General features: G+C 39.1%; 2 protein-coding genes across 7 annotated transcripts in view; one reads left to right on the plus strand and one right to left on the minus strand.

The window, feature by feature from the left end:
- Positions 1-13,937, plus strand: part of TBC1D9 (TBC1 domain family member 9) — a 49,734-nt gene extending 35,797 nt beyond the window's left edge. For both annotated transcript variants that reach the window (XM_035111690.3, XM_088661099.1), the window contains exons 9-21: positions 678-828; positions 2,316-2,530; positions 3,347-3,464; positions 4,028-4,313; positions 5,406-5,535; positions 5,804-5,902; positions 6,003-6,071; positions 6,899-7,139; positions 8,218-8,283; positions 9,155-9,241; positions 9,973-10,047; positions 10,158-10,258; positions 11,675-13,937. In XM_035111690.3, coding sequence (XP_034967581.3) covers positions 678-828; positions 2,316-2,530; positions 3,347-3,464; positions 4,028-4,313; positions 5,406-5,535; positions 5,804-5,902; positions 6,003-6,071; positions 6,899-7,139; positions 8,218-8,283; positions 9,155-9,241; positions 9,973-10,047; positions 10,158-10,258; positions 11,675-12,376 — 2,340 coding nt within the window. In that variant the 3' untranslated portion in view covers positions 12,377-13,937. The remainder of the gene's footprint in view (positions 1-677; positions 829-2,315; positions 2,531-3,346; positions 3,465-4,027; positions 4,314-5,405; positions 5,536-5,803; positions 5,903-6,002; positions 6,072-6,898; positions 7,140-8,217; positions 8,284-9,154; positions 9,242-9,972; positions 10,048-10,157; positions 10,259-11,674) is intronic.
- A 346-nt stretch (positions 13,938-14,283) lies between these two features.
- Positions 14,284-19,513, minus strand: part of ELMOD2 (ELMO domain containing 2) — a 28,113-nt gene continuing 22,883 nt past the window's right edge. For all 5 annotated transcript variants that reach the window (XM_088661103.1, XM_035111692.3, XM_035111693.3 and 2 more), the window contains exon 9: positions 14,284-18,979. In XM_088661103.1, coding sequence (XP_088517229.1) covers positions 18,828-18,979 — 152 coding nt within the window. In that variant the 3' untranslated portion in view covers positions 14,284-18,827. The remainder of the gene's footprint in view (positions 18,980-19,513) is intronic.

Raw genomic sequence — 19,513 nt, forward strand, 5'->3', positions numbered from 1 at the left:
GTTGTCAACAAGGTGGAGGGAGAGATTGATGTTGTCTAGGGGTGGGGAGCTTCAGGCCCAGAGACCAAATGGAGCCCTCCAGGCCTCTCGTGTCGTTGGGTCTCCCCACAGGTCCCCACCCCCTGCAGCAACATTCTCCATGAGTGTTTTTGCCTGGCTGAAATGTGTCCTTGAACTCTTATCATTCTCCATCCAGGAAAGCAAAAAGGGCTGAGAAATGGATGTGGGTCTGTGTAGGAAACTCACCTACTACTGTACAAAGGTAATTTGCACTCCTTGCTGTACCCACTCTTGCCACTAGCCATGCCCACCATGGGTATGCAGCCCGCAGAAGTTTTCCCAGAAGGGAATGTGGACCTTTGGGTGGAAAATGTTCCTCACCTGCATGTCATTTTAGTGTATTTTGAAATCATGTCATAATATTGCTTGTAGCTTTTTTGCAAATATCTATGTACATGGGGACGTACATAAATGCTTAGGAGGCGACATCAAGATGAGAAAATGTCATGTTTAAAATGAGTATACTGAGAAAGCTTTGCTGAAAGAGTAGTCTGAACACACTTCTGATAATAAAATTAAGGATTAATGACATTTTGGGGGGTGGCTTCTTTTGCATTACAGGATTGTGTTACACAGCATTTTTAGTTCTGTATATTGTACTCTCTATTATTTTTAAGGCAAAAGAATTTTTGAAAGAGCAAGCTTGGAAGATTCATTTTGCAGAATATGGCCAAGGCATCTGTATGTATCGGACTGAGAAAACAAGAGACCTTGTGCTGAAAGGTATTCCAGAAAGCATGAGAGGGGAACTCTGGCTACTCCTGTCAGGTGGGTATCAGTAGATAACATTGTTTTATTAACAGTAAGTCAAAGGTTTCCCATATGATCTTTTTCCTTCTGTGGAGTTCATTATGTCAGTGCGCTAGTGGACATGTTGGCTGCAGATAAATGGAGATTGACAATTGAAGTCCTAAGTGTGTTTACAGTACTTAGAAGAAAGTCTCTCTGTGGAGTTTACTTGCTGGTAATTGTGTTTAGGATTGTGGCCTAAATTGGTGAGGTATCTTTTACCAACCAGTGAAAGCGAAATAAGATATCTGGAAGTTCAACATCTTGGTGGGAAAGCTGGCTTGCTATTCACTGCAGGAAAGTGTTTTTCTTTTGGGTCAATCAATAGTGTCTTCCTGGCAGCCCAAAATAATTCTGCTTCAGAAGAAGTGTACAGCAAAGCATATAAAAGGGCTCTTCATGCTTCTCCTCTGTGATGTAGGCATAGGTGTCAAGCTCCACAAGGAACTGAGTTAACAGCAGGCAGGTGGACTAATTTGTACTTCATTAAATTGCTAGGGATTGACAGGTACTTTTTTAAATTAGAGGTGGGTGAAAACACACAGAGAAATGAACTTACCAGTTAAATCTGTTCTCCTGGGTTGAAAAAAGGAGCAGTGAGAGCTTTGTCCATGCACCTGCACAGAGACCCTTGAGACACTTCCAGTGCCCTACCGAGAGAGAGAGAGAGAGAGAGAGAGAGAGAGAGAGAGAGGGAGAGGAAGACTGAATGATAGAATTCTCAGTTTGTGCAGCCAATCTGGGGTCAACTGAGGATGCCTTGCTGAAGTGCCCCCAAATCTTGGAGCCAGCAGTGGGACTTATAAATCAAAGCAGGCTTTTTGTAGGCTTACATAATAGGCGTGAGAAACTATTAAGGGGATTGCAAATTTCTTATGACCTATTTATAAGTAGCTTACCACAGAACATAAAACTGCATTCTGCTATCTTATTTGAATGAGCATTTCACGCTATCTCTCTCTCTGTGTGTGTTGTGCGCACACACACACACACACACACACACATTTTTGTTAGCATGGCTGTATTTGGGGTTGTATGCAGAATATCTTGGATCTCTCACAGTAGGCTTGCCACTAAGTCTGCAAACCTTTTCATAGAAGAGGAGGCAGGTGTGTTAACTCATTGTGGTAAACCAAAGGTCTATGACAGTTAGCATGGGAGGTTTTGTAAGAATAGGACCTGATTATTGTAGTCAGTGGCTGAAATCCAAAGAATCACTTCAGGCACATTTGAATAGTGAGAGAGTTTTTTTTAAAAAAACAACAGCAGCAAACCCTTATGCCGTATCACAAACTTTATGAAAATCTTCTTAGCTTCAAAAATGATTTGCCAGTTAGCATTGCGGGTGGGGGGGGGGATCCATGTCCCCTTGGGCATGCAGTACTCACTGTGCGGTTGTTTTGGATCCTGGCCTATATCTGTAACCTACTTTCTCTTTTGTCAATTTTGCTCTCTTGCATTGTTAGGAGCTATTAATGAAATGGCCACCCACGCTGGCTATTATGAAGACTTGGTGGAGAAGTCTATGGGGAAATACAATCTTGCCACAGAAGAGATTGAGAGGGATTTGCACCGCTCTCTCCCAGAGCATCCTGCATTCCAGAATGAGATGGGTATTGCTGCTCTGAGGAGAGTACTAACTGCTTATGCATTTAGAAATCCAAACATAGGATACTGCCAGGTAATTGAAACTCATTTCATTTTGAAGAACCCAAATTTATTCACTCATCCCTCTATTTATTGTTGCACACAGAGGCCAGACCTTCCATGCACTTATGGTAAATTTTGATCTAGTAGAGTAGGTTGGATAATTTAAACCTTCCTGGAATTTGACAAGTGGGACCTGCAGCAAAATGTTGCAATATATGATCCCTTATAACAGGAATTCTCCCTTTCAAGGTCCAGCCAAGTATGACATTCGACTCTTCTCGCCTAGTTCTCCCACACTTGGGTCTTTTCTGATTTTCATTTCCAACTGACACTGCTGAATATACTCAGATGGTCTTTGGGCTTGTGTGCATCTGGATGTTTAAGATTTTGTCTTTAAGATTTTTGGGGGCGGGGTAGAACTTCTGCAAACCTCAGGGATCCCTTAGCATGCTGAAACATCCATCTTCTGGCTATGACAGAACCACCAGCATCCACTACCTGGTTTGCCATTAAAGGAATAGGTGACTGGTTTAAAACTGCTGTTATGTAGTAACACAGTAGACTACTCCATTTCTAGTCACAAAACTTAGACTTTGAAAAGCATGGCTTTTGCCTCTGCACATATCCAAGGGAGTGGGAAATTAGGGAGAAAGAGAGTGAGAGTCAGTGTGTGACAACTTGTTGAAGTTGGCCAGGCTGTATGGTTCAACGTCTTTGAAAAATACTTTGTGCAATCACTTGCTACTTTCTGAAACTAGGCCCAAACTAGGGCTGTTGTTGACTGACTCTGTTATCTAGACCATTTAACATCTAGTATATGTACTTTTGAATGTACTTTTTTTTCTAGGCCATGAATATTGTTACATCGGTACTGCTTTTGTATGCAAAGGAAGAGGAAGCATTCTGGCTGCTTGTGGCTTTGTGTGAGCGCATGCTGCCAGATTACTACAACACGAGAGTTGTTGGTATGTCAAAGGAGACTTGTAAGAGCATAATCACTGGGAATTTCAGACCTAATTCTTAAGCTGCCGGAAAGTGAGGTTTGGTCTGCCAATGGGGGAGGGATGCTTGAATTCATTGATGCTGAATGACATTTGAGTGGCTGGGCTTCTGCCTTGTGTTTTGGAGAACTGCCTTTTATATCTTGCTTCACATCACGTCCAAACATAGCCATTCTGTACAGTATTTTGTTTCTAGTCTGTAAAATATATAAATGATTTTTGGTGGGCTGCAAAAGTCAAAATCAATAAAGACCTTATGTTATTAAGATGATCCAATTAGAGCAATAGGACCCAGAGTAGTGGATTTTTATAATGTTTGTCAGTTGCATGAACCAGATTCTTTTCAATACATAAACACGAAATTAATGATGAAAGGATGAATCCTGAGTGGCAAGATATTGTAATGTACCAGTAGTTCAGTGTAAGCTAATTGCAAAATGATTCCACACTGCTTTTCTAGATAGCTTTAAATGCACGTTCTATGAATCAATATTTCATATATGACAAATACTGATTATGTCTTGCAGGAGCTCTGGTGGATCAAGGTGTCTTTGAAGAGTTAGCTCGAGATTATGTTCCACAATTATATGACTGTATGCAGGACTTGGGGGTCATCTCCACTATATCCCTTTCCTGGTTCCTCACACTCTTCCTCAGTGTAATGCCCTTTGAAAGTGCCGTGGTTGTTGTGGACTGTTTCTTCTATGAAGGCATAAAGGTGATATTCCAGTTGGCACTGGCTGTGCTAGATGCAAATGTGGACAAGTTGCTGAATTGTAAAGATGACGGGGAAGCGATGACAGTGCTTGGAAGGTAAGCTTTGCCTTTGGGAATCTCATCTAGTCCCTGCAATGCAACTCCCTGCAATGCAAGAATTTCAACACGCAGCCCCACCCCAGCCCAATCCAATTTGCTTGGGTTAGCTTTTTGCTTAGCTTTTTGCAAATGTGCTAGCAGTTTTATTGTTAACCAGAGTATTTAAATATTTACCCACAGCTTCTTCCCAGCAATGTAATTGTTATGCATTAAGTCTAGACTATTTCATTGTAATTTTGAATTTATAAGATATGTATTGAATTATTATTTGCTTTGTTTGAATTTATAATGTATTATAACAATTTTGTTTTTATGTATTCCAGTTGTTATATATGTTGACAGTAAGTAGGTGTTTGGTGTGAGCTACTTTCAGCACAGTTCCCTATGGGAAAGCAGCATATACCCTGTTTCTCATATTTTAAGGCATCCCCATAAAATAAGCCATAGCAGGATTTTTAAGCATTCAAGGAATATAAGCCATACCCCGAAAATAAGACATAGTGATAGGAGCAGCAGCAATGCCGGCCGCGGCAGGAGGAGGAGGAAAAAAATAAGACATCCCTTGAAAATAAGCCATAGTGGTTTTTTTTGAGGAAAAAATAAATATAAGACGTGTCTTATAATATGAGAAACACGGTACATAAACTAAGCTTAAAATATGTAGCAGTTGTGACTGTCCTACGTAATGCTCTTGCAACATACCACTCCCCCCTTTAAATCAGTAACTTCACATTGCCATATAATAAAGGGAAAGCATAGCCATTAAATGAATAACTTAATAATAATTCTGAGTTGTTTAGGAACATTGGAAGCTGCCTTTATACCCTCAGACCATTGGTCCATGTAGCTCAGTATTGTCTACCCTGACTTGCAGAGGCTTTTGAGGGCTTCAGGCAGGGGGCATTTACAGCCCTGCCTGGAGATACCCATATACTAAGCACTGTTACAAACCCGAACTTGGTGGGTGTGAGGGTTTTAAATAAACTTCAGGAGAGAAATGAAATGTACGGTGCTTTTAAGCTTGGATTAATTTTACACGCAAAGACGTGACTTATAGTGCTTCCATTTGATTTCTTTTCCCACCTGTAGGTATTTGGACAGCGTGACCAATAAGGACAGCACTCTGCCACCAATTCCTCACCTTCACTCACTGCTCAGTGATGATGTAGGGCCTCATCCTGAGGTGGATATCTTCAGGCTCATCAGAACTTCCTATGAGGTGATGTGACATAAAATATCAGTGATTAAATGTAAAAATGCGAGGAAAGAAACACAAAACAAGCAACACTGCTCTAACTCCAGGTCATGTCTGAGCATATTAAAAAGTGCAGGTCCCAATATTGATGCTTCAGGGATTCCACTTCTCCCATCCCTCCATTTTGAGAACTGGCCCATTTATTCCTGCTCTTTGCTTCCTATTCTTTAACCAGTTTCAGATCTGGCTGTCTAGGTTTACAGCAAAGCTGAGTGATAATTTTTCCCTTTAGAAATTTGGAAGCATACGGGCAGATTTGATTGAACAAATGAGATTCAAACAGAGAATGAAGGTGATCCAGACTCTAGAAGACACGACCAAACGCAATGTGGTAGGTTCTTTGAGTGCTTTTTTAAATCAACTGTCTCTTGAGTTTTGATTTCTAATGCCTTACATGCACCTAAACTCTTTCTGCTTGCACATTTTGAAAGGTACGAACCATAGTGACAGAAACCTCTTTCACAATAGATGAGCTGGAGGAACTCTATGCCCTTTTCAAGGTAAATTTGAAATAGCTGTCTAGTTCATTCATTGTTTAGTAGTATTGTGTAGGTTGCCTGTGTACCCTTCCAGATATTTTTTTTCTCACTGATTTCAGTGAAATTTCAGTTGATTGTCAAAACAGTTTGAAACTATAAGCTGTGTTTGAGTTCAAATCATAATGCAGAAACAACTATTTCACTTCCCCTTTGATGGTAAATATGTGGATGGAATATTTTAATTAAAGTAAGTGTAGATTGGGAAGTGAAACCAACCATATAATTGTCATGTAGATGCTCTTTCAGTGATCACATTGGTAATCACAAATAATTGTTGTTCCTGTTTATTGACAGCTATGATAGCACCTGTGAACTTTTCATAATAGAAAAGATTCTGTGACTACAAATGTAGATCGTGTAATCTTATTTAGGTTCTGTGTTACGGTTGTGCTCTATGGAGAATGAGTCATCCTGGTACATAGGCGCCAACTCTTAGGGGCTAAGATTCCTTCAGCCACCCCAGTAAAATATTTGAGGGGGCCATTACTCCCCCCCCCATTAGGCATTGCCATTCAAATAGTGTGCCGTGTCATGTGATCGATTATGCAGGGTGGGGCTTACCTGGGTCCCCTCCCAACATTTTACTCAAGTTGGCACCTCTGTCCTGCTATAGCAGAAATAGTCTTGTAATGTTAAACACTCTGTGTGCCAACTCTAGGTCAGGTGGAATTTGTCAACAATTGCATTTGTTCAAAAGTAGCATAAATCATGATGGCAGATGCTGCTGCCAGAAGAGAAATGAATATTGTCCTGATAATGGCAATGTCATGTGCCTTGCTTTTCTTCAGGCAGAGCATCTCACTAGCTGCTACTGGGGAGGCACCAGCAATGCCACTGACCGCCATGACCCAAGCTTGCCTTATTTAGAACAGTACCGCATTGACTTTGAGCAATTCAAGGGCATGTTTGCTCTCCTCTTTCCTTGGGCCTGTGGTACTCACTCTGATGTTTTGGCGGCACGCTTGTTCAGATTATTGGATGAAAACGGAGATTCCTTAATCAACTTTCGGGAATTTGTCTCTGGACTAAGTAAGAAGAATGCGTGTATTTAATTGCTTTACTAAACCTGAGGCCTGTCTCTCCCAATTGCATTAACTGTGAAATCATTGGCTTGGTATGCAGGTCTTATATGAGACAAATTGCATTTTAAAAGGCTATATAAAACATGGGTTCTCATAACCTGGATATGTTTATATCATTGGAGCAGTTACTATTCTCCCCCCCCCAAAAAAACCCCATTCAATTATATATTTTTGAGGGCAATAGAAGGAAAATATCAGAGCTTATACCTGTTAACCTGCAGTTTTTATTTGGATTTGGATTCTGCCATTAAATAAAATAGATATATATTTATTTTGTAGTAATTACATAATAAGCCACGATCTAAACACATCGGAACACTTGAAGGGTGTAAATAATTTGTCATCCCAAAAGCCAAGCAACATCTGAATTGCGTTCAGCACATTAATGCCTCAATATCTTCTGGTTAGGAATTTTTAAAGAGGTACATTGTGTGCTAGTAAAGTTTGCTCATAGCATATTGTCTTTTCTAACAAAAGTCCAGTTTATCTGATGCATGTGAAATTCTCATATAGTCAAAGTTTTCTCCAGCATGTACTCTGCTGTGAGATAATATGACAACATTTTTTTAAGATTAAGGCAATGGTGGTGGGTGGATTCAAACAAAGAAACTGCAATTATGCAAATATATTCCTAAGCAATTGAAATGCACATTGGATTTGCACACAGTTTACAATCCCCAAAATAAAGCTAAAGTCCAGTATTTAACTGTTTGATCCCTCTTCAGTAGTTAATTTGGAATACATGAGTTTATATCTTCAGACATGGAGTCTAAATTGTATCTATGTGGCCACATTAGATGGATTACTAGATTATAACCCTTGTTTTCTCTATATATAGTATCTAAAGAAACAGGTAAATCCTCCCCCCCCCAACTGCACTTGCTATGTATGTTTATAGCGGTTACATATGAATAAGGTATAATTCCTTATTTAAGATAGATAACTAATTTCTAAATGTCTGGGAGATTGTGTGTGCCACATTAAAATATAATTAGTAATTCTGATACAGCAAATGTGACTTCTAGGTGCAGCATGCCATGGAGATCTTACAGAGAAGCTGAAACTACTGTATAAAATGCATGTTTTGCCTGGTAAGTGAGCAGAGGGCCATTCCGAATACCTGTCCTAAAGATTCCACTAGCGGTGCCATTCTTGACCTCCTTAACATGAGAGTAAGACACACGGAACTCGGTGGGCCTTACTTCTGAGTAGACATGCATAGGATTGCATCTGTTGATGGGACATTTGCTGTAACTCATCCACTAACCAGTATTGGGATTTCTATTCGTGCATACTAAATGGGAGGGGTAGCTGTGCTCTGAGGCATAGCCATAACTCTGTTTGCCATGAAAAAGATACGCACAGCAGTGCTGAATGGAATAAGCATATAGACCAAAAGTAAATAGTTAGTTACTATGCGGCCTGTGGACTGTGCGGCCATCTAGATCATTTTGGACTCCCCAGTCCCATCAGCCCCAGCCAGCATGGCCAATGGTTAAGGGATTATGGCAGTTGTAGTCCAGCAGGAGCTGGAAGCTACAGGTGTGCAATAATTTGTTGTTTGCATTATTATTAAAACATGTGCCATTAATGTCTAGGGCCCATCTACAAATTGCCCTGACATTTATGTATTTGCCTTGTGATGCCCAGCACTGGGCTTCTGAGAACTTGCATGTTTCAACAAAGAGCATAATTCAGCCTTTGTTCATCTAAATTGGCACATATAAGGACATCTGTGCCCAAGACTTTTATATCAGACATTTAAGAAGCATTTCTATATAGGAAATGCTGTTTCATAAACCTATCCATTAGTAATTTATTATTGCCCTGAAATAGATTGCTTTTTTAAAAAAAATCTGTAATATATATTGGTAGTGGGGGTGGGGGTTGGCATTTTTTATATGTACAAGTGGGTTGGTTGATCTATCCAAGTATGATGATGCTTGATGCTTCTATGCGCAGACCCATCCTCTGATCAAGAAGAGCCGGATTCTGCTTTTGAAGCAACACAGTACTTCTTTGAAGACATCACACCAGAGTGTACACATGGTACAGACTTTACCTCAGATCTCTCCTCTTTCCTCTTTCATGACCGCATCAATTTCCCCTTCAAATATAAACTTAAAGGTTCTTGCACCCAAAATAGAACAGAAGTCAGCTACACTTTTCTCTCTGAATATCAGGAGGACTGTGAACCATCCTCTTCCCTCTGGCCCTCTGGAAGGGAAATAAAGCACATCGGCTTTGTGGTTGGAGTAGTTTAGTTTCTGGGGTAGAGGGGAGTTTCAGGAGGCCACAAAGGTGTTGGATCCTTTTGGTGTACCCCCTCTGTGAACAAAGGTCACAGAAATTTCCTTGATGAGGAGAGGGAAGGGCATATCCGACTACCTTCTCTGAGGTTGTGGCTCAGGCTGGTTCCCAGTTGAGGGTGAGTAGGCACAGAGTGGTGAATAGAGGCAGCAGAAATTAGCTCGCTTTTTTAAATATAAGAGACGCTTTTTAAAAAAGATGGTACTCAGATGAATTGTGCCATCGTCTATGGTATGTCATGCCCTCGTGTGGAGAAATCACAGCAGGATGCCCACATACCAAAAGTGTGATACTCATCAGCTGTGTTGGAAAACAAGAGAGCGATGAATTGCTGCATGTCTGGAAACACCCTGAGAAGGCCTGGCTGATACCAGCATTCCTGGGCTTGTGCTTAACTACCGTAATGTAACCAAATGTGTAAATACAGAGGTGTCTCAAAGTGCATTAATTTTGTTCTTTCTGTGCATTAGTTGTTGGCGTAGATGGCAGGAACAAACATGGAGCAGATGAGGCTTTTGTTAATGTGAGTGTGAAAACTGAAAAAGGTATGAAGTTTCTCCTGTTTGTTAAATTGGAGGGGATGGGGATTTTTTTTTCTTTATCCAACCTCTTCCGAAAAAATAATCATGCTTTTTGGACAAAACATTTGTGTTAGGTAAGAAGAACTCTCAAGATAATAGAAACTACCTTAGAATGTGGAGCCAAGAGAATAAAGCCAAAGCAAAGAGTGCAAAGGACTTGCCCAAACTCAATCAGGTAAGCTTTGTTAACACACAAAACAGTGTGTAAGGTCTCAGTCCCTGTATCCAGCAACTAAGCATAGTGTAGGTTGTTGAGTCTGCAAGTAGTGCATTCTGTAACATAGGTGGTATGTTCAAATTTATCACCCCTAACACTTCCAAAAGCAAATAAAGGAGCCCTTTTCCCACTTCCCCCAGCTGGCAATCAGTGATGTGGAAGCATAAGCCATTTTTTCAGCAGGTGAATGCATGCAGCAACCCATACAATGATCTGTGGATCAAATCCTTTAGTCATTTTTGAACAAAAATGTAAGATTTAATTTTAAACAGTGAATCACCTTTATTTTATTAGCAAGATTTGAAGAGGAATGTTGATAGAATATTGTAGGTGCATTTGAAGTTCATTCATAGAGAAGAGAAAAATGCACAATTTGTTTGCATGCATAATCCTTTGGAAAATGTTGTTTAAATTCCAGGTGCATAATGAAATGAAGATTGGCAGCAGAGGTTTGTGTGAGAGGGAGAAATAAGAGGGAAGGGAAAGAATATGAATATAAAGTCAAGACACCACCAAATCCAAAGCCTTGCTTGTGTTGAGGGTGTTTCTCTAGGCTTCTTCTTCTTTTGCAAGTTCTTATTGAAAGTTCAAGAGGCACTTCCAGGGGATTAGAAGCATGTTTTGTACATATATAGTTTCAGAGTCAATCCCTGTCACCTGTTAAAAGCTTTGAGTTCTTCTAGACATTTTCTTCATAGACATGGGAGTCTAGGCTCTCTGCCTTGTGAATCAAATTTCAGAGGCAGATTTTCCCTGTGTAATACAGTGCACCCAAAAACATGATTTGCACCCCCCCCAAGGGATGGCTCTGTTGTCACCTATAGTTACACACCGTTACACATACTTTTTTGAGTTTAAGCCCTGTGACTTAATAAATGCCTCACTTTTAATCTTTTTCTACATAGCTTAAGGAGGGCAGCTTAGGCTGGTGCATGCATTCTTTTGGGTAAGAATCTGCAGGAATCTATGTTGCCAATAGAGAGAAAACATGGAGGTACTAATTCTACTCCATAATCTGCCTCAGAAAAGTTTGCTTGACTGGGGTAAGCACTAGATGCTAGTAACACTCATATGATCTTTTTTTAATCAACTGATTTTTGTCAAGTGCAAGTGTATGTTGGTAATTGTTAATTTGGTATTACATGTCCAGGAATATACAGAGAACAATTGTGCCTTTCTCCTTTTCCTTTTCCCATTAATTCTCTTGCATCTCGGTCAATTAACTGGGAGCACCTAATACATGTTACTGCTGAAGCTAAGCAAGTGTGGACATGGTCACGATCTAGAATGGGAGACAATTTGGAGCCCCATACAAAAGTAGGAGTATAATGGATATTTAAGAAACAAAACCTTGTTCCTCTCTCTTGCATCTAGGGGCAGTTTATTGAACTGTGCAAGACAATGTATAACATGTTTAGTGAAGACCCCAATGAGCAGGATCTTTACCACGCTACTGCAGCTGTGACAAGTTTGCTTTTGGAGATTGGGGAAGTTGGTAAGTTATTTAGTGTGCAGCCTCTTAAGGAGGCGGAGAGTAGCAGCAAAGCCATTCAGAACGCACTGCTTCAGAAGAAGGGAAGCCAGCAGTATCACCTTGGACAACGTGACCCTTTTCAAGATGGCTTCCTTGCCGATGAGGAAGAGAATATTTGTGGTGATGGCACACAAATGGAGGACATCAAGCTGGAAGATTCTTCTCCTAGAGACAATGGAGCTGGTTCTTCCATGCTTATTTCAGATGACGATACTAAAGACGACAGCTCCATGTCTTCCTATTCCGTCCTAAGTGCAGGCTCTCATGAGGAAGACAAGTTGCATTGTGAAGACATCGGTGAGGACACGGTTTTAGTGCGAAGCAGCAACCCTTCTCTACCAAGAAGCATGAGCATCGACAGAGACTGGGCTATCACCTTTGAGCAGTTTCTGGCTTCCCTCTTGACTGAACCTGCCCTGGTGCGGTATTTCGACAAGCCAGTCTGTATGATGGCAAGGATTACAAATGCCAAGAATGTGCGGATGATGGGCAAACCCATAATTTCTGCGAGTGACTACGAAATCTCTGCTATGTCAGGCTAAGTGGGCCCAGGTAGGGAGGGTTTTTTAAAAAAATGTTTTTTTGTTTTTGTTACATATTTATTACTGCCTGGCACAGGTCCTGGTGTTTTCAAAAGGTGGTAGTTCTTGCTTATGTGAACATGTAATATTGAACTTTCTCTCTCTCTCTGTGGGAAACATTATCAGAATGCTTGTCTTATCGTCAATATATAGGGGGGAGGGGATCATTGTCAGTGGTGGGTATGTTATTAGTATTGCTATCCATGGATAAATGGTGACAATTAGTACAATTTTAAGTCTAGAAATGAACAAAGTTTCTGTATGTTTTAACAACAGACCTGAAATCCTGGTAAGGAAGAAACTGGAAGAACTTAAAAGTGGCACAAGCATTGTGTGCTGCAGCATGCACATGGAGTTCCTTTGTCTTTGCCATTCCCCTTGAGGGAGGTAGCACAATGTTCACATGCCTTTGGCTCACACAGAGCTGCTTCCCTCACTGTCGTGAATGGGGAAGCAGAAGCCGCTGCAGGCAGGGAGCACCATGTGTGCACTGGAACCCAATGCGTTACGATTAGTAGGCTGCGCTAAAAATAGAAAGGGATGCTGTCAACTTGTTTAGGACTCAAAAGTAAGTTCTGTGCAGCATCCCTGGTGGATGTTTCTTGATATAATTTTCTTTTTAAAAGAGAGGCTAGTGATTCCTAATACTTTTTAAAATACATTCTTCAGGGATACCGCCATGGACTTGCCTTGACACATGCCAACATCCTGACCTAAACAATTCATAGTACCCCTTTTAAAAATGAGAGGGTTTTAAATAAAATTCTGTAGATAATTGTATGTTGTTGAACATTTTAAACCTAGTATATGGTAGATTAAGAATTCATATCTTAAGTCTTCATTTTAAAACAGTTATTAGCAGGAATGTAATGGGGATTTGCAAGGAAATGTAACTGAATGTTTGAAAGTCTTAATGAAAACACTGTCACTTTATTATAGATGAATAATGTATAATGTAATTTACTGAATGATACGTTGAATGACAAATGGAGCACCTGCACTTTGAATCTTTGCTTATTTTTCCAAAACATTAAATGGCAGCACAACTCACTTCCATGGTGCACATATTTCCTTTGCTCAGAGGGTTCCAAGAGGCTCAAAGAGACCCATCTCTCCCCCCCCCCCGCCAACCTCAAACACACTATCCGTACGCATGCCTGTGTCTGGGGGTGTGGCAAGGCTCTGTTGATACTCTGGGAATCCTCTGAATGTGCCTGTGATAGGACTGGATTGTGCCTAATATTTTTTAAATTTGTTAGGTGATTAGGTCCAAATCATTCTTACATGCCTGAACTATATTCGCTGCCTTCAAAAAATGTTTCCACCTCCTTTTTGTTTTTTATATATTGTATATTATGATCATGTAACTTTTCCAGGTGTTTTTTTTTAGCCAAAGCTATTGCTTTAATTCTTATTTAAGATACTGAACGGTCTGACGTGGTTTTAACCACAGTAGGTAAATGTAAACAAGGCTCTTTTTTGTTTTTTTGAAAAAGATATTAAACTATTATCAGATGGAAAATTGCAACTGTCTTTCATTGTATAACTCTTCTAGCTTGATTTCTACTGAGTTAAGTAGCAGACAAATCAGAATTGTTGCAGGGGAGTGAGACTTTCTCTACAACAGGGGTAGCCAACATGCAGTCCCTCTACAGCCAGGTGATGCAGTCCCAGGTCTCATCATATAGATCAGGCCTGGGGAACTTGTGGCCCTTGCAGTTGTTGCTGAACTCAAAACTCCCCTCATCCCTGTCTTCCACAAACAGACTTATAGCAAGTAGTACACCCAAGTACTCTTGCAGCAACACTGGAACCTACAAAGGGGACTGTGCAAACAATAAATACAACATACCTGAGCAAAACAAAGCTTCTGATCAACTTGATCTTTATTTGCTAGCAGTCATTCCACACCCAAACAAGAATCACATTTTATTGCTTCCAAACTACACACAATTAGTAATGGACAATGCTCTTGCTCCACAAAGGTTTACAAGTCACTGTCCACGTGTGTTCCTCACAGTGGAAAAAGGCAGCAACAGAAAAAACTGTCACCAGCCTGAGCACCACAGACGTAACCAGTACAAGTGCACATCATAAGGAAAAGAAACAATAAGTTATCAGTACAGGCTACAGAACCTTACTAATGCAACTGTAATTATGACACTTTTGACATACATTTGGAAAGCTAAAAAGCAGATTGTTATAGAAGAGGATTCTGTGGTATCTATTTCTGCCTCTTGGATGTTTTACATGATCTTTTAGTGCATCTGTGGCTATGGTAAATAATCCAATGAACCCTGACACCTAAATACAGCACAACCAATAATATGGCGCCTCTAGTTTTATGAATAGTGTCTGGTAATTGGCAATTCCAGATTGAAGCTCCACTACAAGTCTAAAAGTATACCCTTTTTCCTAGAGTTTTTTCACTTGCGGGCATTCAACAAATATTGTGGCTCATATTGCTATAAGTGATTTTTGTAATTTGCTCCCTTTAAGGAAGCTGTTTAATACTTAAGTTTGCCTTATTAAGATATTTTAATGCTTGCTTCATTTTCTACTTGAGTCCAGTAATATGCACTCAAGTGCTCAAGATTTATATGAAATCCATTTTTTCCATAAGCCAAACTTTAAATGTTATGCAGTTGTGCCATAGAGCTTAATTTGGAGATCAATGTTTTTCCCCAGCCAGTAGCCATTTTTGTGAGAATGCGATTTGAAACGTTGTGAGTTAGATCTGAATAGATGAGCAGAACTCTGCTCCCATAATGGGTCTCTGCTGGCTCTTCCCCCAGCACTGCTCCCCAAAAGCTACTACAGAGGTCAAGGAACCATCTGGAATGGATAGGGTAGGGAAAGCAGTGATTAGAATGAGAAAGTGGGAGAATTCAGTAGGGCTGCCTTGAGCAAGTGGAAATGCAAGCTGCCTCTGGTTTCAAGTCTATAAAAGGAACTTTTATGTGAGCAGCTGGATCTGTCTTCCCACAATGTATCATACAGTCACAGGTTCAAAAGCTTTTGGAGAAATGTTAATAATGAAGGGGATGCACATTGATGTCTACATGTTTTTCCATGTAGGCCTCTCACCTCACACCACCAGAAAAAACAATGTGAACAGCTGTGTGAAAAAATAAATGGCTGCTTGTGTGTATTTCAATGTGTATTTGTTTCTTTCTAAAGAAACAGTGCAGAGATACTAGTATATTGTCTTATGATTGTCACAATGCAATATTTAATGAAAAACCCTGTTTTACAACATATTGGTTTTCACAGCTCAAAACTAGATTAAGTGGTTCCACTACAAGTCTAGAATGAATTATTCTCAAAAAGAAATGGGCAAATATATATACAAGCTACACAGCTACTGGAATACATTGGCCCAGTTCAGTTATAGCCATTTGTCTGATAAATCATAGGTATTTGACCAGGAGCTACTGGCTCATGCAGTTTCCCCTTCCCCCTAGTAGTCATCTTCAATAAAGCTTGCCTACTTACTTTAAATGTTTCCCAGAATGTCTGCACATGTAAACTGTGGCTTAAGGGCTACCTTCCAAATTAGCTTCAAATTCTTTTTGGAGGTAATCTGAATGTCCGAGAAGGCTGTAGTTTAAGAAATCAAGAAAACTTTGCCAAACTGAACACATGAGGGGCAGCGCAAGAGGGCAGATGGTTTGCTTCTGGTCCAATAAACTATACTTTACCAGACTGGGATCATTACAGCTAAATGAAACCAATGTAAAAACTAATGGAGAATGGACTTATTAAGTTTAGTTATTATACCTAAACATTACATCCATATAGGATAGCTACATCACTATCTGTAATTAAGGAACACAGCTTTACAAAAATTCAACAATACATTTAAAGAAGGAAGATACAGATTTGTTACAGTAAGGAATGAGAATTTCAAAATATTTACAACACAACTGGTGGCTTCAAAACTTTAGAAACTTCTTTCCTAAAAATTGTCAACTATGATTGTTAGCACCATTGAAAAGAATATTTATACTGCCTGAAACTGGGTATGTTACCATTATATCACTTTGTGCTCTGTTGATAATCATTTTCATTTAATATGTTAGTTTTTACAAAAATAAAATAAAACCCTAAAACTGGTTGGTTTGCTGGTTTATGTTTTAATTCTTGCATAATCTAGCCCAGAGTTTTGGTAGAACGACAACCCAAACATTCCTGGAGTGGAACTATGGTTCCACTCATCACTAGCATTAGGGAGGTGACAAAGTTTATAATCTATCAGTCTTCCTTAGGTTTATCATCTGACAGGAAAAGATGAACTCATTAAAAATAAATAAATTTAAAAAATATATAGACTGTATTGGAAGGGCTCAGGTAGACTCTGCCTACCAAATCCCTGCAGGTCCAAATTGATGAAATCACAGCAACAATGTAGATGCTACTGTTCACATGCACAATGTTGCATCAGCTTTATTTTTTGCAGAGCCATTGATTCTTATTTAATATTAATGTAGTAAACAAGTAATGTGACAACTATATATGAATACATACCTTAAAATCTTTTCTGGTATATTTTCTAGAATTTTCTATTGCCACTATATTTAAAGCATTTAGTATAGAAGATCAAGGTTTCTTTTAAGTAAAATAAATGAAATTTCTTAAATTAAAAAAGGTTGTCGATTAAGCCATTTCAAAGAAAAACTCAAATGGAATCAAGTGTGCAATAAACGTACCTTATAACATACAGAATAGGAAAATACATTTACAACAATTTCAGCCAGGAATTATTTTTGTATACATTCTGATACCATGAACCACTAGATCCAGTGCTCATATATAACCAGGTACACACTTCTCTGTGAAGACAAATCTCCAGCTAATGGGAGAAAATAGGGTTGTCCCTATACAGAGAGCTCATATGGACTTTTTCGATTGTGCTCCAATGCATTTCGCAGATATCAAATTTCTCTTGAAAGTTTTCTTGTATTGCACAAAAGTGATCAAACATCTCTAAAAATAGATGTAGATACTGAAAAGAAGCCTTCTGTGATCCGCTCCATCTCTCTGTCAGGGCTCTACTGCTCTGGTAGAAAGGAACTTTGATAAGCATTTTATTTCCCATAAATTAGATATCATCAGTTTTGCTTTGTCCTTTTTTTTTTTTTACTGTTCTAGATAAATTATTACTTTTTGAATTCACAGGTTTTAGATAATACTTCCAGCATATGTAATGCCTACAAGGTTGCCATGAGGTATAATATGTTCTTCCCATGGCTTCCTGCTACACTCTCACTTTTTCCTTATCAGCAGTCTAATTAGTCAATTATCAATTAGTAAGATGAAATAGGAATTTGCTCAATTCCAATATCAATTCTTACAACAAAGCCAGCATGTTTAAGGAACTAACCAGCAATGGCTCAGTCTCAGCTTCAGATTTGAAGCGCACATGAAGTAAGTACAAGGCACTTTAAAAAGATTAATCTTTGAACTGATCACCCTATGCCTAAAGCAAGACTACCTGCAACTAAAGTTAGATTGGAAGCATTTTAAACATGCTTATTCAATAGTTGAAGAATCTTTAGATTGTCTCGGAATATGCCATCTGAGTTGCTTTCTTCAATACAAAATAGCAGTGTAGTAATGAAAATTTACTTAATTGCCCAATTATATTCTACTGAATATTTGGAGCTCTAGTATTCTTAAAGCTTTAGTTGTGAACTTAAGTGACAAAAGAAAGGGAAAAATAGAGCAATGGTTGATATGTGAAGGCAGTTACAACATCTTAAATAAAAATAGTCTAGTACAGGAAAATATATTTAACTTAATATATTTATGATAACATGCAAAGACTTATTTAAAAACAAAAGTTTAACTCTGGCAATGTTTAAGCATGGTGTCATGAAAAAAAATTGTCCTCAATAAGCAGAAGGGAAGCTTTTTTCTCACACACCCAAATTATTTAACCTATTAGTGGGTGTTCTCCCCCAGCAGTGTAATAATAAAAGACCATGTGTTCCAGGTTAGAAGAGAGAAAAAATGCAACCAAATACATTTAAAACAAAAGCTATTTCTCTTCAAGAAGTATTGCAACATCTCTGGTTATAACCTAAACACCAGTCAAATATGGAAAAGAAGCTATTGCTAGACAAAATGACATAGCACAACAAGAACCTGCTTCATCTTCTGCTAGGTATACAAAAGTTATGAGGATCTGTGGTACAGAAATGATCTTTGTATCTAAAAAGTTCTTACCTTCAGCAAATAGTATAAAGACTTAAGTAAGTGTTGATTGTCCAAGCTCTCTCAACCACTTTTTAAATAAAAAAAATATAGATGTATAAAACTTTGTGATCATTAAGTGAAGTTTTTGGTTAAATATGAGAATTCCAGTCAAGTGCATAATTTTTATGGACAGAATCCAAAGGAATACACATTACTATATTTCGTTTCTTAAGGCAAGGACTACATCATAATCCAGAAGATGCTTTTTGACTTTTTCATGAAACTTCTCTCTATACTGGTTGAAGTACATAATACTTTCAGGCTTTTCTTCAAACCAAAATTTGTCAAATTCATAAGCCAAATAACCTGTAAAGACCAAAACATAGAAAGTGTATTGAGACATCACATGTGTTTGCCTCTAAGCAGCTTTTCAAAAACGACTAGAAAACCCATCAAAATTAATGAACATGACTGAGTAAGAGCCATTAATTTCAATATTTATTATTATTATTAATTATTATTATTATTATTATTTATTTATTTATTTATTTATTTATACCCCGCCCATCTGGCTGGGTTTCCCCGCCACTCTGGGTGGCTTCCAACAAATACCAAAATACATTAAAATATCACAGATTAAAAACTTCCCTAAACAGGGCTGCCTTTAGGTGCTTTCTAAATGTCAGGTAGTTGTTTATCTCCTTGACCTCCAATGGGAGGGGCATTCCACAGGGCAGGCGCCACTACCGAGAAGGCCCTCTGCCTGGTTCCCTGTAGCTTTGCTTCTCGCAGTGAGGGAATCGCCAGAAGGCCCTTGGCGCTGGATCTCAGTGTCCGGGCTGAACAATGGGGGTGGAGACGTTCCTTCAGGTATATAGGACCAAAGTCGTTTAGGGCTTT

The sequence above is a fragment of the Zootoca vivipara genome, chromosome Z1 (assembly GCF_965207765.1).
Source record: "Zootoca vivipara chromosome Z1, rZooViv2.hap1.1, whole genome shotgun sequence".
In the NCBI taxonomy this organism is placed as follows: Eukaryota; Metazoa; Chordata; class Lepidosauria; order Squamata; family Lacertidae; genus Zootoca; species Zootoca vivipara.